Below are 27,300 nucleotides of genomic sequence, written 5' to 3'. Positions count from 1 at the left end.
TAGTAATTAATAACAGACATTTTGGGGGGAAGAAGGATCCATCAAGACTGGTGTATTTTACGCCACTTTTGTTGTGTAAGGGATTTAATAAATCCGCCCATTATTTACAACTTTCAATCTACACGATGTTACATAAAAAAATATAAAGCTTTATACAATGAGAAAATATTGCTCTGTGTATAGAGGTTCAAGAAAAACGATCATATATTTTATTTAAAGAGATTATCCACTATTAGATACTGGATACGTTGTTCCAGACAGAGCTCCACTTCCTCTTCCGTTTTGTCATGCTTCAGCTCAGTTCTATTCAAGTGAATAAAGGCTAAATGACCATCAGATATGAGAAGGGGGAGTGGAGCTCTTTCTGAAATACTAATACTGGATAGCCAATATTGTGACAAAATATCAATATACGTAGCATATCACAAAAAAAACCCCGAAAAAAGCAATCATTTACCAAAATTCTTAAATGTGCTGGATAACTCACCCGTGTGATGTTTTGTACTCTGAACAGACGAGTTACTACATCTTCATCTACAGAACCAGACACAAACTGCACTTCCATTGGTCCATATCTAGATATACCATTGTCTGGCCAGTACTGTAAGCAGGGCTAGTTTTTAGGAAATAGAACAGAGGAATTCATAAGTGAAGAAGGTAAAAATAAAGTTTTATAAAAGACGTGATCCTAATGAATGCTATGGTATTTTAGTTAGCAACAGGTTGCCTGCACTGGGCCCCAGTATCTCCCGCACCAGTATAGATTTTAAGTGTGACTATAGAAAACATGTATTTGCCACACTGCATTTGCTTTGATGCTCCATGGGATAACCAAGACATTGACTAAATCTAAGCGATTTGTTAAATGTTCCAACAATAAAAAAAGAAAAAACAAATCTATCTTGAAACAAAAAAAAAGTGGAAAATTGATTAATCTGTGTCACACTAAAAGAAGACATTTTAAAGACGACTTGTCAGTGACCCCTTGCATCCCACAATAATATCCAATCCCAGTGATGGGTTATTATTCACAGACCGCAAGCAGCTCATAGGTTGCCATTTCTCTTGTGTTTTAGCTGCTTGTTTGCATGTATTTGTTCTGTATTTACAATCCAGTGTTCCTATATCTCATGTTACAGTCACTTGGGCTTTTCTCTGCTATTTATTTGTGACTGTACAGACCGTTCCACAGCTGGTTAGCCAAATGTAAAATGTGTTTCAGGCTAGGTTCACATCTGCACCCGGTCTCTGAATGGGAATTGTTATTGTGAACCTAGCGTTACTTCTAAATGTCTACAAATTTACATATGGCTATGCTCATGGGAAAACTCCTTTAAGGCCTGCACTACAGTGAATGTATACCTTGCAAGAGAAGTCTCATTTACAGGCATCATAGACAGTGTATACCATACAACCCCTAGTCACCAAGGACAGTAATAGCGTTAATAAAATACATACTACATACTAGCATCCCTATGCCTAAACAGCCTTAAGCCAAAATAACTTCAAAACTACAACCAGCCTCTCTTTTGCTATTTTCAGCTTCTAAATGTAATTCAGTGCATTGGTCTGGTAATCAGCAACATTAAGATATAGGTAATATGCAATATATTTACTAGTCAATTGGTAAAACAGATTTTTCTTACCCAGGCAGAATTTGACTGGTTCAGCTGATTCAACATAACAATGCTGCTGCAGCCATAGTCATATACCAGTCTCCAAAAGTCAGTAATTGTGTTCTGCAGTGGGTGTACTGTGACAATGACATGTGAACCTCTTTTGTAACTCTGAAAAACAGCAAAATACAATTGTAGGACATGCTGCTATAAAAATAGATCATTGTCAAATGGATTGTTATTTCAAGTAAAAACTGAAAGTTTCCCTGTAAAACAGAGAAGGGCCCCAATAATAATAATAATATGTCCTCTGCTGGTGATAATTCATGAAAACACATTGCGCCATTTCAAGACATCCAGATGTTTTGTTGAGATGTCCAGTTAAGGAAATGAGAAACAAACAAACCTTTGGCCTAGTCTGCAATATTTTCTAGCATAGCTATATTTGTGGGGAGAGGAGACCCTGCACATAGACAATAGGAAAAACGCTTAATCTGATCTAGAACTTCCCTTCTCGTGGGCTCCATAGCAGCTGTATGGTCTGTCCCAATAAAATCTACATCCATGTTTACAGAGGCTGATTATATTAAGTGCAAAATATGTTGGGGGGGGGGGGCAGTTGTTGGCTGAACATTTTTGCAATATACTTAGTTAGCCTAACTTCATTTTAATAAAATAAAAAAATAGTCTCTAAAATTCTCCCTTGCAGAACTCTAGCTATGCTGTTAATAGGGAAAGTCTGTATCTATTTGTATGGTGAATATGCAGAGTAGGGTTACTGCAAATGTCTGTATCTCCATTGTTATGAAATGATCTGCCTTCATATTCTGCCAACAATGCAGTATTAGCTGTAAGTATATCACTAGTTAAAAGACACAGTTGGGAATTTGAGCTTTATATGCAGTAGTTCATGCTGCATATAAAAAAAAATCCCATTCCCGACTGTGTTTTTAACTAGCGATATCTCCAGTCAGCTTTCATGTGATACCAGAACCATTTTTCTAGGTTATATAAAACCAGAGATACTGCCATGTGAAGAGACCATACCCCTTTGCCAAATGATACAACTCAACATATGCATTGAGTACATGTGTACAGGACAGAATCTTCCTGGCAATGCTCAGAGTAATGCTAGTGGGAACTTTCCAGCCTGTTTTCTATTAAAAAAAATGATATTACAGTTATATTAGAAGTCATATTACAAAATTCTTCACCAATCACCTCTCTACATGATAGCAAAAAATAAAAACATAAAGAGGAAGCAACACTTTAAACTACCCACACACTTTAGAGAAACCAACAGATTGTATATTTCATTAGGCTGCTTTCCCAATATGTCCCTCAAGACAAGATCCCCCAAATTAATGCATAGATCATATTTTTAGAATTTTTCTGGAAAGTTTATCCTTCAAAAGATGTAACTGTTGCTGTACTAAAAATATGTATATTAATCTTTTCCAAGTTATATCCCAAGTGACATATTTGTTGCTGAAATTAGTTCCATTCATCTGAATTTGGTTTATTTTGGCAAATACCGGTCACAAGAATGGGACAGCAATCTCACTGAATGTCAGTATATAGCCTAATGTAAATACATATAGCACGAGACAACAAATAGTACTATTCAAAGCCTATACTAGAATTAAGATTGAGGTTGTAGCTCACATCAGTCAGCGCAGCATTAATGTAATTGCTGGTATCCTCGCCATGTGCAGAGAGTAACAAAGGCAGAGAACGGTCGGGAGGTAGCACATCCATACTTCGGTTTTTATCTCGGTTGTGTGGTAATAAAGCAACACTACACTCCTCTACCCCGAGTTGTGCTGTGACTGAATTTAGCGTCTGTAGAGAAAACACAGTAGTTAGCAAGCAAAATAAAGCAATAACTGATCCATACTCATTGTAGTGTACAAACCGTGGTACCTGGAACTCATCTCTTAGGTGTGTCGAGTTGCTCTGTGTGTCTATCTGTAGCATTTCTTTGTAGGTTTGCCTGAAGTCACACGCGGGTATAGCTGTGTCACCACAAAGGCAGGCCTCCAGGATGGCATCATGGATGAAAACATATTGCTCCTAGAAACATTAAGATACACCAAACAATTCAATGCATCACAACCTGGCAGGTAATGTCTATCTAACCTTCTTCACAGAAATTCACTATGAAGCCACATCCCAGCTTTCTGACCTGAGTCTGCACCATGTTGATGCGTCGAGAGCACAATGTTTTAACACAATTGTATATATCAACAACTCCTTCACACTCCGCCATGTCCAGCATCACATCCAAGACAATGTAGCATCCTGTCCTGCCAGCTCCAGAGCTATTGAAGAACACAACATGAGTTAACTGGATGCAAAAACATAAAAAAAAACAAAAAGGTAAAAGGGACATATAGGATTACTGACCTACAATGCACTACAACAGGCCCAGCATCAGGCGGTGTAGAAGACTTGACTCTACGAATAAAAGCAAGCAGGCCTGTAGCATGGAACGGTACTCCATGCTCAGGCCACGAAAGGAAGTGAAATTGCTTTACTTCATGTCTGGCACTGTAACCCCGCTAAGGAAAAAAAAAAGGTTTATTTTACTATTAAAAAAAAAAAATGGAAGCTTTCAAACTACTTGGTGTATATATGCAATCTACTCACTCACCCGCTCCAAAGCAAGTGTTCTAACTGTATATTCCGACAGGGTTTCTGTATTAAGTAACGTAATGCGAATATCCCCATATGTTTCTGTAGTATCAGGCCAGTACTTGCTGCATTTGACCTGTATAGAGGATGATATTAAATGGTGCAAGTGAGAGATTACAAGCCTCAAAATGCAAAAAGAAATAAAACTGGACTACTAAAGTGCTTTCTGATGGTATGCGATGGTATATTGTGATTAATATTATATTATGTACATTATGATTGGGTATGGGTCAGAAATGTGAGACCCCCTTCTATCCTGGGATTTAAGGAAGCCAGCATACTGGTTTAACATGTCCCTGCATGGGATCACTCTAAGGGTAAGTTCACACGGGGTTTTTTGGTCTGGAACCTGAGGCAGAGGCCACCTCAGGTTACGGATCAAAAAAACGGGTAGCCGCGACTGAATACCGATGCACTGCTGGCTTCACACAGAGTTTTTTGGTCAGGATTTTGATGTGGAATCCGTGTCAAAATCCACCTCACAATAGAGTCCTATGTAATCCGCTAGCGTTTTTGCAAAAACCGCCAGCATTTAAAAAAAAAAAAAAAAACGCCTCAAAAAACGTCTCATGTAAAAAACCGCTTCAAAAAATAATTTCCTAATTTCTGAAGTGGATTTTTTTCCTCTCTAAAATCCTCTCCAAAAACTCTGTATGAACTCAACCTTAGACAACAGGCCAACGCAGGTGTACCAGCAGACAAACAAGCAGAAATGGGTGCTCCAGCCATATCCAGGGTATAACAAACAGATGATCTGTGTACAGAGTGGTGGATGACTTTCTCAGCAGCAAGAATACACTTTTAGGCTGAGGCACCACGTTGCGGAAACGCAGTTTTTTTATTGCAGATTTTGTTGTGTTTTTTTGAGCCAAAGCCAAGAATGGCAACAAAAGGATTGGGAAATATATAGGAAGTTCTTATACTTCTACCTTCTGCTCAATCCACTCCTGGCTTTGGCTCAAAAACCACAACAAAATCTGCAATAAAAAAAGCTGCGTTTCCTCAACGTGAAGTCTCAGCCTAAGGCTAAGGAGGCCCCACATTGCAAAAAAGCAGCTTTCTTTGTTGCAGATTTTGCTGCAGTTTTTTGAGCTGAAAACAAAAATGGCTATAAAAGGAATGGGAAATATACAGGCAGTTCTTATACTTCTCCCTTCTGCTCAATCCACTGATGGTTTTGGCTCCAGAAAACGCAACAAAATCTGCAACAAAAAAAGCTGCATTTCCGCAACGTGGAGCTTTAGTCCAACACAAAAAAAGGTATGTTCACTTTGCCAGTAAATGTCCCTACAGTAGAATATGAATATATTGATATGTTACTTGTGTTATTTTAGCATTTTTCCCCCAGGAACAGCACCACACCTGTTAAAGTGTGGTGCTGAGCTGCAATACCACACACAACCTATAGATAAGTGGGGCACTGTTTTTTCTAATCCTGTACAACCCATTTGAACCACAGATAAGTGTCACAATATGTGAAATTTTAAAGTCAGTACTCAAGTAAATACTAAATGATAGCTTAGTATCTTAGGAAATAATGGAACAACAATAAACAACGCTTACCCTTATATACAAGGCAAAATATCTTACAAATATATTTTTGATGTATATATATCCTGAGGGATTTAAGGAGAGAAATGTGAAACTCCGACAAAGATAGATGGTAATATTAGACAAAATGTCTGTTCTTTCCCTGCAGGGCAACATGTATTTATAGCCTTTTCTCAGGGTGATAACAACAAAAATAATGTACCTAGAATTGAGCAGATTTTTCTTCAGGAAGGTGATAAAAAGGATGAGAAAGATGCTTAGAAGGCACATGGAGTCCATCCAGCTGAACAGAAGGGGACTGCACTATGTGAAGTGTGTTAATCCCACGACTGTGTGATGGATGCCATACAAGACGCACAATGATAAAGAGAGTAAACTAATTACAAGGCGTTCGCGTCAGCACGGTTTGGTAGGGTGCTGAAGGAAGAGCGCTAATGAGAAGGGAAAATTAGACCAGCGGAGACCAAACAAAATCATTACAGTTAATGGAGATTTACGAGAAAACACAATTTAAAAAATGATCCGATGTAAGGAACATTGTTCTTAATTACCCGTCAGAGCAACACAGCGACAATACTAATCATATTAGCCAAGAACAATCCCCTTCACAGCATTAACTGCTCCCGTACCCAAGTTCACACACAGCTACTGCATAGCCCAGGTTTAAAGGGATAAAATGCCTATAAAATATCACACATCTGATGTATTGCTCTTCTATATTTTCCTATAGGATCGCCCCATTCATAATCTACCTTTATGTGACTCTTCTCCATATCTGCAGAGAAGACACATTATGCATTCAAGAAATGGGCTTAATCAATGTTCTGCAAGACTCCTTCAGCTAGAGAAAGATTAAATACAGATCAACATGCCTTTCTGCAAGGGTTAACCCTTTCTCTTCTAGCCAACATCATAACACAGCATAAACTAGAAGAGATTCAATAGGCTGAAATAATGCATGTATGGGACCCTTATGGGCAAATAAAGGGCCCCATTCTGTGGAAAAGCTGCTTTTTTTGTTGCTGACTTTACTGTGGGTTTTTTTTTTTTTTTGGGTGGCTTGAAAAGGAATGAGCAAAATATAGGAAGTACTTATACTTCTATCTTATGATAACTCCACTCCTGGCTTTTCTCCCCAAAAATGCAGCAAAATCTGCAAAAATAAAATAAAAAAATGCAGCTTGTCCAAAATGCAGGTGCTTAGCTTAAAGAGGTTTTCCCATGAGCATAACCACATTTAAAATTTGTAGTCAATTATAAGATAACTTTTTGCAATTATTATTATTATTATTATTAATAATACATTTTATTTATATAGTGCCAATATATTCTGCGGCACTGTACAATTTGTAGGGTTCACGTACAGACAAAAACACATTACAAAGAAATAGTAATTAAAAATAGAAGTAATTAAAAATTTGCAGAGTTTTAAAGATTTTAGCAATCTATGAATTGGTGACTGTCTTTTGTCTTGATCAGATGTCCTTAGATATGAATGCAAGAACTTTCTATGGTCTGGCACTTGTCTGAAAACTCAGCTATAATTTCCTAATTGTGGTCAGGTTTTCAGGCAGGGACAGAGTATGCATGAGCAGCTTACCCCCATCACAATAAAGGAATCATGATTAGATTCTGGAGTATAGAAAGTTCTAGCATGGTTATATGAATTGGAAACTGATCATGACAACAGACTTTCACCAATGTATTGCTTGAATACTCAACAATGATATCAATATATAACACATTTTTATCATAAGTAAGAGTCATCATGTTGTACCAATGGGAGCTGTCTGATGGCACACCATGTGCGCTCCCAAAATGGATTGGAAAATGGTTGGTGAAGCGCAAGAAAGAAATTGAAAAAAGATGTTCCCATCACATCTACAATTTTTTAAAATTCTACTAATAGACAATATACATGTCAGGAAAGATTATCCACTTTAACCTTGGTTAAGCTATCCTCATCATCTGAAGCTATCATTCCATCATACGTAGTAAGAAGATAAATGAACTTACCCTTCCAACTTCCACTAGTTTGGTAATCATCACTATACTTGAGCAGTGTTCTTGCCAAACCATCCTCCAGAAGTCATAGATCATGTCCTGCTTTGGACCTATGTACCAGTTATAGGAGTTACTAAAGGTTTTATTTACAGCTTACATTTGTAAAACCTGAAATGTAAGTAAAGTTGAATCTTACACACCCTCCGCTGTCATATTCTAATGTATTCGCATATTACAAGCGGCAGACCAGCAACTATGACTGATGCCAGTATTTATCACAGTTATCTTACTGGTGTGCTCCAGGTCTAAAAAAACAAGATGGTCTACCCTTACAATAGGCTGTCAATATCAGATTGGTGGAGGTCTAAGTATTGGTGCTTTTCAATATTTACCAGGCAAAGCTCCATAAATCTGGCTGTAGTTGTGCCTGGCATTACAGACCTAAGCAGCTCAGTCCAACAAGTGAAGGTAACCAAGCTGCAATACCAGGCATGTCCAATACAAAGCTGTGGTTGGTAAACAATGGAAGGGACGTAGAGATACTTTAGTCATTTGATCAGAGGGATGCCAAAAGTCGTTCATCCAGACTATTCTTTAATAGTTAGAGCACACATATAACTGAATACAAAATATTGACAAGGTCTGCGTAACCAGCATTGCATACTATAACCATCCCAAATGCAAGATCCAATTTAATCAGATGATCTAATTCAGAGAAACAATTCAGCCTACATATTCTCAAATTTATTTCATTATCATAATCAGAAATTGCTTTGTTAGTTATAATAAAAAGAGAATATGTGTCCACATCTGCTCCACTTATTAGCACAAAGTCCTTACTGCCTTCTATCCAGAGACAGCAGCTAAATAAAAATAACGCACTAGATAGATTACATTTATAGAATCACTAGGCATATAGAGATTGGGGACTACACCATAAAAAACAATAATGAATTAGCTTAACTGATTCTGGATGGCAACCTTAATGGGTTACCTCACCACCACCCCAAAATGCCATCTTCACGTATGTCAGAGAGAGCTTAGGGTTTCATGCCATATCTATCATAGTGTCTATTCTATAGTAAGCTATTGCCCTCTACATCGAATGGCCAAAGGCAATCACTTTTGCATTGCATATACACTAAATGGGTCATGTCTATTCTTTTGCTTTTTCTTTGTTGTTTTTGGTTATAAATTTTTCAATTGGTTATAGGTCAGATGGGGTACTAGGTCTCATTAGGGAGACACCTCTGTAAGGTGTACAGGGACTTGTTAGAACATGTATACCCTGCTAAGAATTTGTGGTAAGACAAGATTTATATAGGACTCTAAGTCAGCCAACACTAATGGAGTTCTTTAATAGATTCTAATAAATTTGATCCAGCATTTGGATACATTTAATTATGTTGCTCTAAAAATGACAAGCTAATGTCTTCAATATTCAACCTATATATATATATATATAAAAAAAAAAAAAAAAAGCTGGCAGGTGTTGTCAAATTAAATAAACATAAAAAAAAAAAAATTATTTGTATACACCTAGCCATAGGGGTCATTCTCAAGACCAATTTTCATCTGTGCAGAGCGTATGAACCAGTCTGAACAGTATCCTGGGAGATGGACTCCTAAGATTATAGTTATCTGTGATGCTAGGAGTTACTGCCTTCCTGAGAAATATGGTTAGCACCCCAGCACCATACATAACTATAACGCTAGTAATCTGTCTCCCAGGATAGTGTTGAAAATCCTGAGGATAAATGTAGCTAAAAAAGAACTTTGTGAAATACCATGATATACATTTGACATGCTTTTAAAGTGAAAACAATAGCACCCAACAATGACAAAAATATGGAACAAAACATCAGTACAATAAATCTGTAGAACTTGCAAAAATATATATAAAAACTAGTAGTCTTACCATATGCAAATAGTGAACCAATCGCAAGTTTCATACGGATATGCAAGATGCTTCTCCAGCGGACTTGTTATCCTGGTAGTCCTACATCTCTGTACGAAACTCACAATTGATTCACTATTTTAATACAGCTAGACTACCAATTTTTTATATATATCTTGCAAGTTCTGCACATATATCTTATTGAAGTTTTTGTTATTTGACTTTGATATTCATGTAACATGCATTTAATAGATATTATTAAAAGTTATATTTTAACTACATTAAACTCCTTCATATTTTGCTATTCGTGCTTTGCTGGGTGAATTTCACTATCAATTCTTTCTGTGGTGTGTTTTTGTTGGACTTTGGAAAGATAGTGTTCAGCCAGAAAATACGCCCCACATACGGGCCAACTTTCACAGATGAAACTCTATAAACTCCTACAAAGGGTGTAATTGTGACCGACTCACCTTGTGTAGCGATGAAGTGGTTCGATCTGTGATATCCCTACAAAAAGAAAAAAGTACATAAACATATTGGTAATTCTATCCTGTGTCTAACATTCCCATCATGCATTTTGACAAGCACTGTAATCCACAAAGACGAGAAGGGACACAGGATTAGGGAAGACAGACAAATGATGTGCATCAATTAACCCTCAAACCAACAACCTTCCAAAAGGACATGAACACATTCCAGAAACAAGACTGAAGAAAAGAATGCTAGGAGCGAGGAAATTATGGATGATATGAGAAGCAGGTAGGGCACCATTCCTGAGAGAGATCCTCACAGAAAAGGCTCCTTGTGGTTGAAGGAAAGGTTGAAAAAAATGAGTTTCTAAAACTAAATTAAAGCTATGGTGAAAGTAGGAGAATCTGGACTTTCTTGAAGGTTCATGAGTTTGTAATCTTAGCCAGATTACCAGCCTTCAGCAGATACATGTATTTTCATGGAAGGGTGACTAAATATGATGTAGAAGATTAGAAGGAAAAGGGGATAATTAGTATGGAAGAAAGGGTAAGGATAAGAATGCATGAGGAACATAATATACAGTGGGCCATAGGAAAGGAACAAGGCAAGGTAAGAGAAAGAGGGTGACCAAAGAGGAAAGTAGGCTGAGAAGTTCCAAGATCTGGGGGAAGCTGCTCATAATTAAATCATAATATAAATGTATACATTTCAGGAAAGAGAAGATCTTAACTGGCAAATAGAAGAGTTTGTATCCTCTACTGTATATCCCAGGGCAATAAAGCACCTGGTTATGGGAGATGGAGAATAGGATCACAAGCTTGATACTCACTTCTCTGTTTATCCGGATCTACCGGTGATCCCAAAGACAGAAAGACAAAGAAAAGGGGCACAGATGTCAAGAAGGGAAAAGTGGAAAGAGGAAACAAGAAACAAAGGGATAAATGAAGGGGGAAAAGATAGGGAAGATTGGAAGGGGAGAAGAGAGAAAACAAATATTTCAATGATAAAGGGATCGAGAATTGGAAAGATTGACCGGGAGAACAAAAGAACAAGTGGATGGAACATATCAGTATGAGACCAGTAATGTAAGAGATTTGATAGGGTGAAGAAATAAATGCAGAAGATAGAGAAAAGGCAGCAGAGAAAAGAAAGGATAAAGATGTATTAGCAGAAACAAAAAGACAGGCAGCATAGTACTACTCAGAATTTCAAAGAGTATTCCCACTATAACATCTATGTCAAATAGGTTGGAAATACCATAAGGGTGACTTTACAGTACACTACTTCTTTTGGCCCTATTTTTTCTACCTCCAAAAACACTTGGGGTACATTCACACGGAGGAAAATGGTGAGGAATTTGGTGTGGAATTTTCCGCTAGTGGAAAAAAAAAAGCTAGCAGAACCCATTGAAATCAATGGGAGACTTTTTTTTTCCACGTGGAAAATTCCACATCAAATTCCTCACCATTTTTCTCCGTGTGAATGGACCCTTGAACTGCTTTTTTTTTCAGCTACCTGAAAAAAAAGAGACAACCTTGCCATGTCTTGAAGTTAAAGTCACCACTGAAATTAAAGGGAATCTAAAAATAAAAAAAACAGCATGTGTAAAAAAAATTCTCCAGAAAAGGGGCTGAAATTCCCCCTAAATATCCATGGAGTGTGTTGTATAACCGGTTGAATGTCTGCCTGCTTGCGTATTTATCTTATTTATCCAGTACTTCTGTTCATGGGAGCAACATAGAGGTCAGACCCTGACCGATCGGGCATTAATGATCCAATCATAATGCCATAGATGTATATAGTGGGAAAACAACAATGACTATACTTTACAATATAGTAATAAACCAGGAAGGCATGTCTAAGTAAATGGCAAATGTATACAATGAAACTCTCTGACATTCAAGAAAGATAAATCATTTGCCTGGAAATATGCAGCATAAACAATGTAAGGAATTTTTTCAGATACCTTTACATGCTTTATACTTGAAAAACCCTACTTTTGACCACATTAAATGTTACATTTTTTCACTCCTGCCATTCCTAATAAGTATTACTTAGTATTGCAAGAATGCTATAATATGAAGTCTTGTGTTTTTTCAAGAAAAGTTTCATAGTTACTTTAACAAGGTTACTTGTAGGTATGTATATATTATTGTTTAGAGACTACACAATATTTGGAGGCTTATTACCAACTGTAGGTTCTATTATACATAACACATGACCCACTTTCTGACATTTCTTCTTCACAATATTTATTTAAGATCCCATATCAAGATCTAGACTGTACCTACATTTTTTTTAGTTAAAAAGCCCCTTTACATATTTCTGTGTATCAGCATAATAGTATAAGGCATGAGACTTGTATTACCAACAGGCCTTTACCAAACAAACAACAGTGTGGACCTTTGTCAGATCCGAGGCTGTCTCAATAAAAATAAAATGGGACCTTAAAGCAAAAGTAACAATTACCCTTCAATCCTAAAACAAATTCTTCCCCTTTCCTTATGATCCAGTCTTGCACCCCATTCTCATTTTCCCTATATAAAAGGCACCATCTGATGCTGCATTTATTAATTTTTACTCATTTTATTTTGAAGGGTGGTAAAAAGTAGTAAAGTACGGTACTTCTATTGTTTTTTGCATCTACAATGTGGTTGCTCTAGTAGACTACTGATACTACCATGCAATGCCCATATTACCCCAACACACCTGCAAGCTCTCTATGGCGGAAGGAGGAAGAGGGGAAACATTACTTGACTAGGATTCTGTTGTGATCAGCGGGACAAAAGTGGCTGAAAGGGAGTAGGGGCAGTGTTCGGGAGTATTTAAAGTACAGGTAATTAAAATAGTATTTAAAATACTTGTCAGGTATTTGTATTTTGTAATTAAAATACTTTTTTTATTCAGTATTTTGTATTTGTAATTAAAATACTTTTAGGAAGTATTTTACATATTTTAATTACTGTCTACATTCAAAACAAATGTTGTAATTTAAATAATCCGCCTCACCGCACTTAAAAAAAAAAGAAAAAAAAAAAGAAAAAAAAAAAGGAAGAGTCACGTCATCACTTTTGTTTCTCGTATCTCGTGCAAGGTGCGACGACAGGAGGGAAAATTCCAGCGCGTTCCAGCAATACAAGTCCGCCTTATAGTGAAGCGTGATTTATTTTTAGTTATTAATTATCCCGATCGCATAATCCATTCCGTAAAATGACTTCAAAAATGGAGGAAAATCGTAATACCAGTGAAGGGGATGCAACCGACAGTGATTCAGATCTCGAAGACCCACATCTCCCTGCAATTTTGGACGGAACTTTTTTCAAAAATTAGCCGATTTATGGTCAAGTAACCGGAAAAGCTACTTCAGCGTCACTGCTCATTGGATCTCCAATGATTTGGAACGAAAATCAATCGCCATTTCCTGCAAAAGCTCGTCGGGGAACATTCTTACAAAGAAGTTGCTGCAGCTTTATATCACACGGACAATGACAGCACCAACGATGCCCTGGATGAAGGTGACTTAGGTGACGCCATTATCCTGCCTCAGCACTTAAGGTGCCAGAACCATACCTTGAACTTGCTTGCCACAACCGACATCAAGAATGCTTTTGCAAACACTACAGGATCAGGTCAGTACAAAAAAACATACCGGGCCACTTCCATTTAGCCTATGTTCAATTGTTCCATTTTTTGTTTTTATTAAATTTTTTGTTTAAATTTTTCAAGTATTTTAGTATTTTTAAAATACTTTTGAAGTAGTATTTAGTACTTCTAGTTAAAATATTTCGGGATGAAAGTATTTAGTATTTGTATTTAAAATACTTCAATCATAAGTATTTTGAATTTAAAATACTTTCCCAAAGTATTTTCCCGATAGAGAATACCAGGGCCCTAATGTTTGTATGGGGACAGGCAAGTTTTGTGGTCCCTTTTCCCACTGTACTCATTATGGTTTCCAATCCTGCACTGTATTACATACATGTGGCATGTTGGAATAGGAGGTCTTTATAATGACTACCAGAATGATCATGGAATTATATGTGGGAAGGCTAGGAAATAAAAATGCATTGATATTTACTATCTGTAAAACTCTCCTAGAGGTATACAGCACAGTGTGGTGACCGGCTACAATGGCCCTCTCAATGTGACATTGCCACTACAGCTGCTCCGTATACAAACATACATAGCATCTCGGAGGACAAAAGGCATCAAGGCATACAAAACATCGGTCTAAATAAATCCCCTCTATATGTCTGAATCCTTACACATAAAAGTCAGAAACAGCTGCTGGAAGTTGGAAAACACTTTCTATGAGGGTGACAGGAACTTTTTCAGGGTTCTGAAAAGTATAGACAGTGTACCAAAAAAATACCGTGGATCTGCTCTCACCTACCAAGGAGCGGCTGGCACAAATAACTAGTAGTGTACTATACCATAGAGAGGCGAAATAGACAGCCAGTCAGTGCATGCACTTCACTAACACTGGGGTTTAACAGTGATATCACTATGCCAATATTATATTCTGAGGCCATTGAAACTTAAGGGACCACTGATAATATGATAAATACATTTATTCCTGGCTCTTAAATTGGCAGAAAACAACAGAAAGAGTTATCATAAGCATCATAAGAAATGTTCTCATAAGCATCGAATAATTTGCAGTAATTATAATTTTATACATATTATTACCCAATATATAACGGGTTTTCTATTTTTTCTGTATACGGTTGAATTCACTTGCATAGCTTTTAAGCCATTTTTGACACATTGCTTTGTTTTTTTTGTTTTTTTTTAGCCAAAGATAGGCTTGGATCAAGAGAGAAAAATTGAAAGAAACTATATTTCTGCTTTTTTATCCCCACTGTATTTGCTCTAAAACCTGCAGATTTGACCGTACTGCACACAGGATATTTTGGTCCCTATAGAATAGCAATACAACTTAAAATGTAACATTTGAAACCCAGGTCATATATATATATCATTAACTCTACAAAGCAATTGGGTTGGAATCAAAATCTTTGACAAGAGGCTGGGCTTTACAGTTTTATAACGGTGCATTTAACTACTAAGCCAACTCATTAGCTAAAGTCAAATCTGAAAAGAATGGTTCCAATTATATACAAATAACATTCATTCCACTTGATACACAACACATTCCACTGCTGGCTTTTGTGAGATTGTTATGCATGGAGCCATTTTGGCTCAGATGCGGGTACATTAAAAAATATTTAAATTACATTACATCTGCGCTCAAGGTACGGAGTTACAAAGTGTCACAAAGCATGTAAAATAAACTCTCAATTAAATCGGCTGGCAGACAGTGTCAACTAAGCAGCTGCAACTGTTGTACGCTGGCAAACAATGCTCATTTTACAGTGAAAATGTCATAAAGATCCACGGTGCCCTTTGGCCCAAAATGTTCAGCATACAAGCATAAAAAAAATATTGGACAAGGTTAAGTCCTTTGGATTGTTCACATATTTGAAGCCCTAAGCAACATCAATTTTGCTAGCATATACTGTAATTCCCTATATTATTATATTATGTTTAATTGCCAGTATTGTTACAGTCTGCATTCATATACAGAACATAACTAGAAACTAAACATTAGCAACAGCATATTAAGTTTAGAAAATACTCGATGGGCAACTTAACCATCATGTTCCGTTAAAACACTTATGTAAATAGGTAAGTGGGCTGAAAAAAGACACAAAATCAACCAATTCAACCCAATATCTTGACATTTAGTCAACAGAAAGGTAAGAATGCTACAAGGTTGTCAATGCTTCCAAATTCAGGGACAAATTGGATACAAAGGAGATGCTTTACTAACACTAATAACTTATTCCTTTACATTGGGTCATATGGGGTACTATGTCTCATTAAGCAGACTTCACCGCAAGGTATAACAGGGTCTTTAACCATACATGCCCTGCTAAGAATTCTGGGGAAGAAACTGGCAAATAAGACCCACTTGGTGGAAAACAGAAATTTGCATTAGCACCACCTTTTGGAAGGTAGCTCCCTATAGCATAATGCTGGAATAATAAGCAAACCAGAAAACTCCTCCAAAGGGAAGAGGGACCCATTCGCAGACAGCTGTACTGGGGTTGTTGTCTCTCATAAGTGCAAATCAGAGTACTGGCTGGCTATGAGGTCTAGACGTGGATGAACATACAATATGACAAATATAATTGGTCTCTAATTGAAATCACTTCTTTACATTATGATTTACCCTGCACCTTCGTTCTTTTGAGCTTAGATACCATCACTCAACTACATCTTAGCCTTTTCACTCCATCAGTGCCCCTAAGTGCCTCCAGTATCTTAAGAGTTTCGCAACAATCCTTGCGAAATGCAAACACAACCCATTCACATTTAATATGTTATAAGATACATTTGTTGTACAATAACTTTTCTTTACACACATAGCAAAGACTGACACGTGAACACTGTCTAAAGTCCATGTTGTGTCTTATAAGTCAAACATGGTCCACAAACAATAAAAACTTTAACTCTTTAAGGCTAAGGCCCCACATTGCGAAAATGAAGCTTCTTTTGTTGTAGATTTTTTTACATTTTTTTTTAGACAGATCCAGGAGTGGATCGAGCAGAGGGGAGAACTATAAGGATTCCCTGGATATTCCCCTTTCTTTTTGTAGCCATTTCTTGGCTTTGACTCAAAAAATCCACAACAAAATTGGCAACAAAAAAGCTGCGTTTCCGCAACGTGGGGCTTCAGCCTAAAAGAGAAATAGTTTTATATGAGAAACCTAGTAACTATATGTCCACTATACGCAAGCATTATCTCATGAATTCCCCAAAAACATGCACATATATGTTTATTTCAGTGGCAGGAGGGATGCCATCAGGAGACAGTCACAAGTTCCCCAGAACATCCCCACAGCAGCAGGATCCACCAACATTAAAGAGGTTCTTCAAGAATATACTGTACACTTTCCAATGTGCAAATAGTCCAACAAACAGTAATCACTACTTTATTACAGAACAACGGAAGATTGCTACAGGAATATGAGAATGATACTTAAGTTTGGCCTTATGTAGCTGATATGCAATGATAGCTTTACAGATGAAGAGGCTATAAATCATGCCAGTTTTCTGACTGCTTTGATCCACGCCACACTCCCAGCACAGTCTTAAAAAAGTATTGCGTAAGGCGAGAAAAATATATGTATTGTTGATTTTACATATACCTATCATATAACTACTGTGCTGCTTAAAGCAATTTTTATTAAAAAAAAAAACAAAAAAAAAACAACTTTCACTTGCAGAAATGCTTAGTCATATGTAAAAATGCATCTCATCACATCTAAATAAAGGTACTTTACAAATGTCCAGATACAGATAAAGAAACGTCAGATACATTAAAGAAAGTAAATCAATATATTGCTTAGAGGCTTGGCCATGCATAAACATTATAATCTACAGTCTCCTAATGTTACGGCATTTATTAAATACAAATTAGTATATATTACATACATAGTTTAAGCTCTATACCAACAGGTCCAAGTCTGGTCAATATCTTACACTTAATATGTGTTACTGCCTTCCACCATAATATTCTGTCATGGATGTCTTATACTCACATCAATGTAGTTGGCATTGATTTCTTCTGAACTGCACTCTGCCTGTAGAGGATGGAGTCTAACACGGTGACGCTCATCTGAAAGTAAAACTTTATGATATGAAACAAACAATTATCTATTCAGGAATTGTAAGTCCATTGTATATACTGTGTATTACAAAGCTGAAGTTCTAAACAGTCACTTACAGTTTGGTGTTGGCTCTTGCCTTCCTTTGGTTTTGTCCTTCTTCTTAGAGACATCCCAATCGAAAAAACTCTGATGCAGAAAGAAAACAGTTTGAAGTCTAAGACTGTTTTTTCTTGCATATACTTATATAGATTACATCTTTGTAAATGCAATTTTGAAACAAAAGGAAACAAAATCGTTATATACACATTTTAAGGCAATTCAGCATCAGCATGGGCCACATATTACATGCAAAAAATATATATATTCTACTGAGTATAATACAACAAAAGCAGATCCTCCCATACTGTGAAAATACAAAGATAATCATTACTGGATAATGTCACCATTCTGTGCCAAGCACAACAAAATATAAGCAAATAAAAAAAATGGATAAAAAATCAACATAGCACTCTTCATTCTTTATACTTCCATTAAATAGAATGATGAAGAGTTAAAGCAGCTTAGAATAGATCTATACATAAAAAAAAAAAAAAAAAGAAAAGCTGTCACCTCATATTCCTGTTTGAATCCATAACCCTCTGCCACCTTCATCTGGTTGATGTGTTGGAGGAGATCTGCCACACGCACTGCAGGGTGTAGTTGTCCTGTATGATATGGAGAGCCTTTCCTACCATTATTTCTTCGAGGAGATCCTCCCAGAAGGCTGCTTGATTCCGTCACAGACCCAACACGTGGTTCCCCTAAAGAAAAATGAAGGTCTATAAGTATCAGTGGTACGATACATTAGTACTAACCACCACTAAGTCTTTCCATGTATTTAGGCCTGGTTCACAATTGCGTTCAGTATTCCGTTTGGGCAGTCCGCTTGGGGACCCCCCCCTTCCCCCAAATGGAATACCGAAAGCGGTGAGCTTATGAAAGCACACTGATCCCATATACTATAATGGGGTCCGTGTGTTTTCCGCATGGTGTCCGCACAGAACAGTACTTCATGAACTACTTTCCTCTCCGCATGACTCATGTTGACACCAGGCGGAAAGCACATGGCTCCCATTATAGTCTAGGGGGTCTGTGTGCTTTCCTCACTGACCACTTGTCAATGCGTTCGGTATTCCCTTTGAGGTGTCCCCATGCGGACTCCCTAAACTTAACATCAAACGCAGATGTGAACCAGGCCTTATAATTAAGTATGATGGCAGACTTTGTGTTTTCAGACCCTCAATTCCCTTTCAGAATATAAAGGCCATAATAATAATAGACCTAACTTCAAAAAAAGTATAATCAGATCATCTAAAAAGATGACTATCATGGTATAAATGTGGTTTCAAATTTTCAGTAGTTTTTTTGGGGGTTTTAATCATCATATGGCTGGTCATACCTCGGGAACCATAATTGTGCAAAAATGTTAAAGCTGCCTCATCCTGTAGTAACTTGGGTTGATCCAAGATCTTTGTATGTTCTCTAGTGGCACCTGTGCAAGAATTCTCATGTCGCACTGGCAAAGCAGACTTGGTTAGACTTACTGGTTTGCTGAAACAAAGAAACAACATAATTAACAACTAAGATCTGCCCAATAGTATATACTATAACTCAGATTGTGAGCATCAGTACGCAACAGAACTGGACTATTGTTGGTAATAACAATCTACAATATGGTAGAGCACGGTTTGACAAAACAACAGAGAGTTTACAAGTTTTAGCAGCCCAGCAAGAAAACAAGCAACAAATCCTAGGACCAATATCTTTGTTATCACTGTGGGCTCGTTCACACGGTGTAACGTGCCGCGTGATGTGGCACGTGTACGCCGCGTGACCCTGTGCCTAAGACGGTAAGACGTAGGGTGAAGTTTAAACACCAAAACTGAAGAATTCCTTGCTGAAATGAAACGTCACATTGTCAAAATGTCAAATTTTCACATATAGTTCATACTTACGGATAGTAAGCATATGAAAACTGTGTTCTTCTGCCAGCGAATGAGAAAAGAAGGAAACTGTGAGCTATCCCTACTGTCAAAGTTTTTTTTTTTCACAAAAAAACTATAAATTTGTCATCTAAAACTTATTATAAACTTGCAATCTTGGAGTATGAATTCTTCTTTGGCACTTACCCCTTGCGGACTATGAGAATCACAGCACCAAGCAGAATGATAAACACAACCAGACCTCCAGCACAGATTCCTAGTACAAGTCCCATCTCTTCTGAATGCTGAGGAGCCATAGAGAACCGGTGGCTGTCCTTACAAGGTGCTGCAAAAAGAAGAAATTGGCATGGCTCAGTTTAGGGAAATTAAAAGGGATTAAGGCTAAGGACCCAAACTGCGGAAATGCAGCATTGGCTGCTGCGGAAACATAGCAGATAAAAAAAACACAGCATTTTACAGTAGCAGCAAAGTGAAAGAGATTTTGGTTAATCTCATCCACACAAGTGTTTCCTTATAGATGGGTAAGAAAACCAACAGAGGAAAAACAAAGCAAAAATGCAATGAAAAAGCGCTGTGGGAAAACACAATACGTTTCCACTGTGTTTTTTAGCTCTGGTTCGCTATGTGGGGCTTAAGCGTAATGGGGTTTTCCACAAATATGTCCATAGTTAAATATGTAGACATATAAATGTTAAACATTTTTTGGAAATATAAAAATTTTTAAATTTTGCTGAATTTTAAAGCTTTTCTCTAACCATCTTAGTAACGACAGTCTTGTCTTGATCAGTTGCCAATGGGTACAACCACTTATAAAAATAAAAAAATTGTCTCCTCCGATTAAATTTGAATTGTCCATTATTTTAAATATGGCTATGTTCATGGGAAAACCCCTTTAAGAATAGCGGAAACAGACTAAAGGGGAAGGGATGGAAATGATACACAAGAAGGAAGTAGTGGGGTTACACTTTCTGTAACATAACGTGCAATGAGACACAAGAGCTTATTAATGTAGAAGAAAGTAATATACGCACATAGGAAAAAAGACAAAAGAATCAATGAATGACTAAAGAATGAAAAATCAATGTTTATTATATGCAAGAGGACACAGACTTAATTCAGCTTTTACCTTTTCTGGCAATCCGAACACAATTTAGTCGCGTTTCCTAAGACATAAAAGATAGCTTTCATTAACAGGCAGCTCCTCACCTTTGGCAGAAATACTGTGTGTCCTTATCCCTAGAACAGGCCCCTCAAGCCGTCATCTGCAGCCCACAAGCAGCAATTGGATGAAGCTGTTTCCTCTTGGTTCTGCCCATCTGGTTGTTAATACAGCCAGATCACAGAACAGGTGAGAAGGGCAGATCCACCCAGTTGTGCGACTGGAAGACTTCCCAAATTGTAGGCTGCAGGCCACATTAGGCCTGTGGCATACAAGCTGTGAACAGTTCTTGCCTCTCTGTTCCCTGGCCCCTCACGCATATGGCGCAGTGTTCCGAGAGCACAGAAAAAGCATTGCAGGGAAGTACAGAGGTAAGAACTATACTAATAATCACCTCTGTATGAGCGCAGTGATGGTACTGATACTGTATGGGGGACAACAGGTGGGAGCCATACTGTATGGGGCCAACGTAAGGAATGCGACCCATCCAAATTTTTGTATGTGCAGCCCATTTACCCAGCTGAGTTTGAGACCCTTACCATACAATATCCATTAAATTCCTAATACATGGTATGAAAGAATTTTTTGAGAGAAGTCCTCAGCCTTTTTTAATGGCTAACTTAAAAAGTTTTTTGATGACATATCAAGCTTTCGGGACTACTATAAAGGTCCCTTCATCAGGATGGTATAACACAATTTCTGAAGGTAGGCATATATATACACAGAGAAATGGAGTGTTATATGCAAAATAGATGGAGAACAGAACACCATGTAAATAAACAATGAAAACATATATATCAGTTCACAGGAAAGTTCTCTGGGTTTATGGCTTCTTTGATCAGTGACGTGGTGTCTAGTGGTTGCAAAACGTCAAAAAACCCTGGGCCTGGTTTAAACCCCTCTGAAGCGTGTTAAAGGTCGTCATGAGTTTAATCTCCCATATGAGGCGATCTTTTCTGCTCTTGAAATTCCCTCTCAGTACCAGGATCTTCATATCCTGGGTCATGTTATAACTTTCATTGCAGAAGTGTTTTGGCACAGGGAGGTCCAGTCTCTGTTCTCTAATCGTATGTCTGTGTGAGTTCATCCTCATCCTAAGTGACTGTCCTGTCTCACCTACATACAGGCCCTCAGGACACTTAGTACACAATATCAAATATACTACATTAGGTGTGCTGCAGGTGAAGTTACCTGGGATCTTGTAGTAGTCCTGAAAGCTCGATATGTCATCAAAAAACTTTTTAAGTTAGCCATTAAAAAAGGTATCAACTACTGAGGACTTCTCTCAAAAAATTCTTTCATTTCATATCCACTGGCTAACACGGTACAAGGACATATTTAATACATGTTAGTATATAAATATGATTGCATCCATCTCACAGTTTTCTGGCATTCTTACCCCACGATGGTGACTGGCTGCTTGCAGGTAGATAAGATAGCCCTTTCGCGGATCCAATGGTGGATTCCAGTAACCTCCATAACTGCGATTATCCCCAACAATAAAGGGGGTATCTCGAGGCAAGTCACTTGGAGGAAGTTCTGCTCCGACATAGCTGGTAGCTCCTTCCATCTCTGCTTCCTCATAGCCACCTGCCCCAGGGAAGCAGCCAGGAACTGCTAATTCACGTCTGGCACGGCTGGAGCTTTCTCCTTCAACCAGAACCTGGTAAAAGCTGATAAGGAGTAATGAAAGGACATTGTTATAGCAAAGTAGATGCATCTGTTCCATACATTAACTTATCATTGCCTCAAAATAATCCTATAAATCCTTTTACAGGAGTCACTTTACTGTGTCTTCAACTGGAGATGTATAAAAACTATAGCAAAGGAAAATTTTAATGAGCAGACAGATTCCAGTTCTCATGTATCAGGGCACCTGAAAACACCATTCTAAATGGCTGCTATGGGGAATCATCCCCAATGAGGTGGGATTTCTAATGGTACAGAAGCTGAAATGATTTCTCAATATTTGGTGAATGATTTATGAAATATTCCTGTAAATACAACAGGAATATGGGAAAAGTTTACCATAACCTAAGCATGGAATTACATATCGCCTTAAAACATAGTCCTGTAGTTGTACCAATGTTTTCTACTTATTACCATAGTTGCAAGAGATATATACAGAGATAGATCAATAGATAGATGGATACACACACATACACAGTACAAAATTAAATATATACACATTTAAAAATTATACTACAACAGGAAACAAACCTCACAGGGGACCCCCTTCCTTGTGCAGGCCTTAAGAGAACAGTTATAGTATGATCCGTCTCAGCAATTGGAGCAGGTAGGTCTCTGTAGTCAAATGCAGGTGCTAGAGAATATAAAATTAGGTTTAAGGATTATGAAACTCTCCTAAAACAGTAAACACTATAAAATATAAGTTTCTCTCGAACTGAAAAATAGGTACCTGAAATATTAGTGGTGAGCTCAGTAAGCGCACTCTGTCCATAGCCTTTGCTATTACGTGCGCGTACGCTCATTAGGTAAGTCGTTCCAGGCTGCAAGTTGGTAAGAAGGTGGGAAGTTTCATTTGGTGGCTTACATATGGTTGAACGTGGTCCTGGAACACTCACCCCAGGATCTGAAGATTCAATGATTTGATAACTCAGCTGAAAAGATAAAGAGGTAACGCTGAGTACATTGATCTCATGATTTAATATTTTTATAGAGAGATGGCAAGAATGTGATCTCGGTGAGACTAGAACACAGGTTTACAATTTCTCCCCTAGGCTTAGAGTTCACATTGTATTTGCACTTTACTGTGAGCAGAGAAGCTTATCCATAAGGTCACAGTGTCCCAATGTATGCTATAAAAGTGTTTTTGTGATACATGTCAAGAAAGTATCCATCCAACTACGCCAATACATATAGAAATATCCCATAAAAACTATACTATACAGTAAACATTTTCTTCTATAGTAGAAGAGTACAGCCAAAGAATATGGAATTAAGTTCTCTTTAATGGAAAAAGTAAAAATTGCTCTAGTGTCACCTTTTTGGAAGGTAGCTCCCTATAGATCAATGTCTGGCTTTCAAGAAACCTAGTGACATTGTCTGGCAGAAAACCAGAATCTATTCTTTTCTCAGAATTCTTAGCAGAGAATGTATTATCTATAAGACTCTGAACACTGAAAAGTGGCCTGCAAAGGCAGCCTCCTTAACACCCCTCCTGACCTTCCTTTACAATGACATGTATCATAGGTATGCATTGGGAGTATTTCCAAGCGTCCTATATTGTGGGGGAAAGTGTGAATAGAATCTTCCAATAATTTGACCTTCTAATAAACAGACGCACGTTCTGATGAAGCAGAGTAAAAGGGGTTATGTGGGGTAAAATAAGGCTTATCAGTACATTCCTTGCACTAAATAAGCTTTATTACTAATGTATACCATGTTGATGGCATTCACATGACTGACTCCGCGCTACACACCTACATACACATAAAGCAGGAGTACAGTGGAGTTTGTGTCACAACAGACATCAGACACTGGTAAGTTTTATATTTTCCTGCAGTATATACAATAATGTGTGCAAATGACAAATTCTGCTTTATAGCATCCTTAGATGAGAATGATCTTTTTAGCCTTAAAGGATAGTCACAGTGCTAAACTGACAGATTGTGAGACACGTGACTTTAATGGTACATAACAATGTCATTGTCAATGTCCCACTGGTGTAGATATTTTACAATCACTGCTACACAATCTACTTGAGGCCTAATACATTCCTTATCATAGATTTATATCATATAGGTCTGCATCAAGGGAACAACAGCCTGACGGGGCCTACTGCTTGTAAGAAGAAATATAGTGTATGTATGAGACACCATACAGGAGCACACAGAGCGTAAGTGACATTAATAGAGACCACTATGCACTATGGACTGGGTGCGCCGCCAAACAAATGACTCTGGACCTCTAACCTAGTCTGTAGCAAGATGCTGGAAGAAGCTAAAGCCAGAATCAAGATTTCACATATATCACATAAGTAAAACAAAACACGAAAACTTGATAATCTTCAGTAGTTGATACCTTTTTAATGGCTAACTCATAATGATGACAAATGGCTAACGTTTCAAAGCGCAAAGGCTCCTTTGTCAAAGCAAATTTAAAAACATTTTTGAAGGATGCATATATATATATATATATATATATATATATATATATATATATATATATATATATATATATACAGAGCAGGTACAAAGGGTGTTAGATTTCAGGAGGAGAGGGGGGGTTTGTTAGTAGTTGGTGAGACAATGTAAGCAATTGGTGGAGACATTTGGTAGAGACAATGTGGTAATTGGTGGAGACAATGTAAACACTTACAGGTCCTTATCAGATCACACGCTACTGTAAAAAGACATGAACCCCTGTGATGCATTAATCCCACACTCTAGTGTCTGAAACAGTGTCATGAATATAAATTCATGACACTGTTTCAGACACTAGAGTGTGGGATTAATGCATCACAGGGGTTCATGTCTTTTTACAGTAGCGTGTGATCTGATAAGGACCTGTAAGTGTTTACATTGTCTCCACCAATTACCACATTGTCTCTACCAAATGTCTCCACCAATTGCTTACATTGTCTCACCAAACTAACAAACCCCCCCCTCTCCTCCATGAATTTATATTCATGACACTGTTTCAGACACTAGAGTGTGGGATTAATGCATCACAGGGGTTCATGTCTTTTTACAGTAGCGTGTGATCTGATAAGGACCTGTAAGTGTTTACATTGTCTTCACCAATTACCACATTGTCTCTACCAAATGTCTCCACCAATTGCTTACATTGTCTCACCAACTACTAACAAACCCCCCCCCTCTCCTCCTGAAATCTAACACCCTTTGTGCCTGCTCTGTATATATATATATATATATATATATATATATATATATATATATATATGCATTCTTCAAAAATGTTTTTAAATTTGCTTTGACAAAGGAGCCTTTGCGCTTCGAAACGTTAGCCATTTGTCATCATTATGAGTTAGCCATTAAAAAGGTATCAACTACTGAAGATCACCAAGTTTTCGTGTTTTTTTATATTTCCAACCCACTGGCTAACACGGTACAACAACGAACATTTTCCTTATAAGTAAAACAGACATACAGAGGCATGGGTCGGATATACACTATAGACATTGTATTCCTACCTCATATTGAGTAAGGATACCATTGGGTTCAGCTGGTTCATCCCAGGAGAGAAGAATAGCATCATCCAGCGTAGAGAACACCAAGGACTCTGAAGCAATTCCTCCAGGCACTGAACAATTAAAAGAAATCCATTTACCAGTGATCATTCAATTGTAAGGACAAACTCAGACCTTGAATGAACTACTCGCCTAGGTGTAATATTTTTATTTTTACATTTAATTTTTATTACCATTATAAATTCTAATAATAATATTTATAATAATACTAATAATATTCAAATATGTATTATACAGGAATACCATAATTGCTGAAATTCTGCATATTTTTAAACATAATTTCAATGCAAATCAAAATTTAATATAATGGAAAGACCATACATATTGTCTAGATTTAATATACTGATATCAATATTGCTATTGATTTCAAGAATTTTTGACTTGTTGTGAGGGATTATAACACACAGCTTAATGTTTTGTATACGATCATTTACAGACAGTTGATTTTTTTAGCAGGTTAAACTAGCGGCATGTACAAACCATCTTCCTGTGTATAACAAGTAACCTCCTTGCCCTCCTTTCGGCCCTCTGGATTGGATATAACAAGGCGACAGTGGACGGCACTGTATGGAGGGAGAGAGCGAAGGATATACTGGCTGGCTCCCCCGTCCACCGCTACGCAGTCTTGTAAAGTATTGGATTCATGATGGTAACACAGTGTCACCGAGTAGGTGTGACACCGTGTGATATTAAAGCCAGCGGCTTCCCAGTGCAGAGTCAGCTGGCGCGGTTGCTCTGCTGTACATGAAAGGCCTTTAGGTGCTCGCATGGGCTCTGCAGGAAGAACAAAAATAAGAAAATTATTGAGTTGGCTAAACACACACTTCTTTATTAGTCAATAAATATCCGATTCAGATTTCACATAGTGCTATTGAATCCCAAAGCTATGCAAACAGCTGGCAGCACTTTGTTATATTACTAGTACTAAGCTTGGTGTTAATAAGTACATCTCACCATTTACCTGTTACTCACATCTTACCATAGACATACATTATATAGTATCCATAAGACCTCCTA

General features: G+C 37.5%; 1 protein-coding gene across 8 annotated transcripts in view; it reads right to left on the bottom strand.

The window, feature by feature from the left end:
• PTPRU (protein tyrosine phosphatase receptor type U) overlaps positions 1-27,300 on the bottom strand; it is a 112,934-nt gene that overhangs the window by 21,636 nt on the left and 63,998 nt on the right. The window contains exons 8-29 of one of the 8 annotated variants that reach the window (XM_075264467.1): positions 26,764-27,057; positions 26,227-26,336; positions 23,470-23,671; positions 23,271-23,373; positions 22,450-22,723; positions 21,018-21,054; positions 20,078-20,216; positions 19,904-19,933; positions 19,348-19,499; positions 18,519-18,709; positions 18,026-18,095; positions 17,841-17,929; positions 11,063-11,080; positions 10,233-10,269; positions 7,878-7,975; positions 4,270-4,386; positions 4,023-4,177; positions 3,802-3,937; positions 3,540-3,689; positions 3,282-3,458; positions 1,647-1,787; positions 488-613 (exon numbers count right to left, since the gene is read on the bottom strand). In XM_075264467.1, the coding sequence (XP_075120568.1) occupies positions 488-613; positions 1,647-1,787; positions 3,282-3,458; positions 3,540-3,689; positions 3,802-3,937; positions 4,023-4,177; positions 4,270-4,386; positions 7,878-7,975; positions 10,233-10,269; positions 11,063-11,080; positions 17,841-17,929; positions 18,026-18,095; positions 18,519-18,709; positions 19,348-19,499; positions 19,904-19,933; positions 20,078-20,216; positions 21,018-21,054; positions 22,450-22,723; positions 23,271-23,373; positions 23,470-23,671; positions 26,227-26,336; positions 26,764-27,057 (2,846 nt within the window). Of the gene's footprint in view, positions 1-487; positions 614-1,646; positions 1,788-3,281; positions 3,690-3,801; positions 3,938-4,022; positions 4,178-4,269; positions 4,387-7,877; positions 7,976-10,232; positions 10,270-11,062; positions 11,081-17,840; positions 17,930-18,025; positions 18,096-18,518; positions 18,710-19,347; positions 19,500-19,903; positions 19,934-20,077; positions 20,217-21,017; positions 21,055-22,449; positions 22,724-23,270; positions 23,374-23,469; positions 23,672-26,226; positions 26,337-26,763; positions 27,058-27,300 lie in introns of all 8 variants that reach the window. The other 7 variants (XM_075264468.1, XM_075264464.1, XM_075264469.1 and 4 more) reach the window with 7 other exon arrangements.

Source organism: Leptodactylus fuscus, chromosome 2, assembly GCF_031893055.1.
Source record: "Leptodactylus fuscus isolate aLepFus1 chromosome 2, aLepFus1.hap2, whole genome shotgun sequence".
In the NCBI taxonomy this organism is placed as follows: Eukaryota; Metazoa; Chordata; class Amphibia; order Anura; family Leptodactylidae; genus Leptodactylus; species Leptodactylus fuscus.
This window is presented reverse-complemented; position numbering and strand designations above follow the sequence as displayed.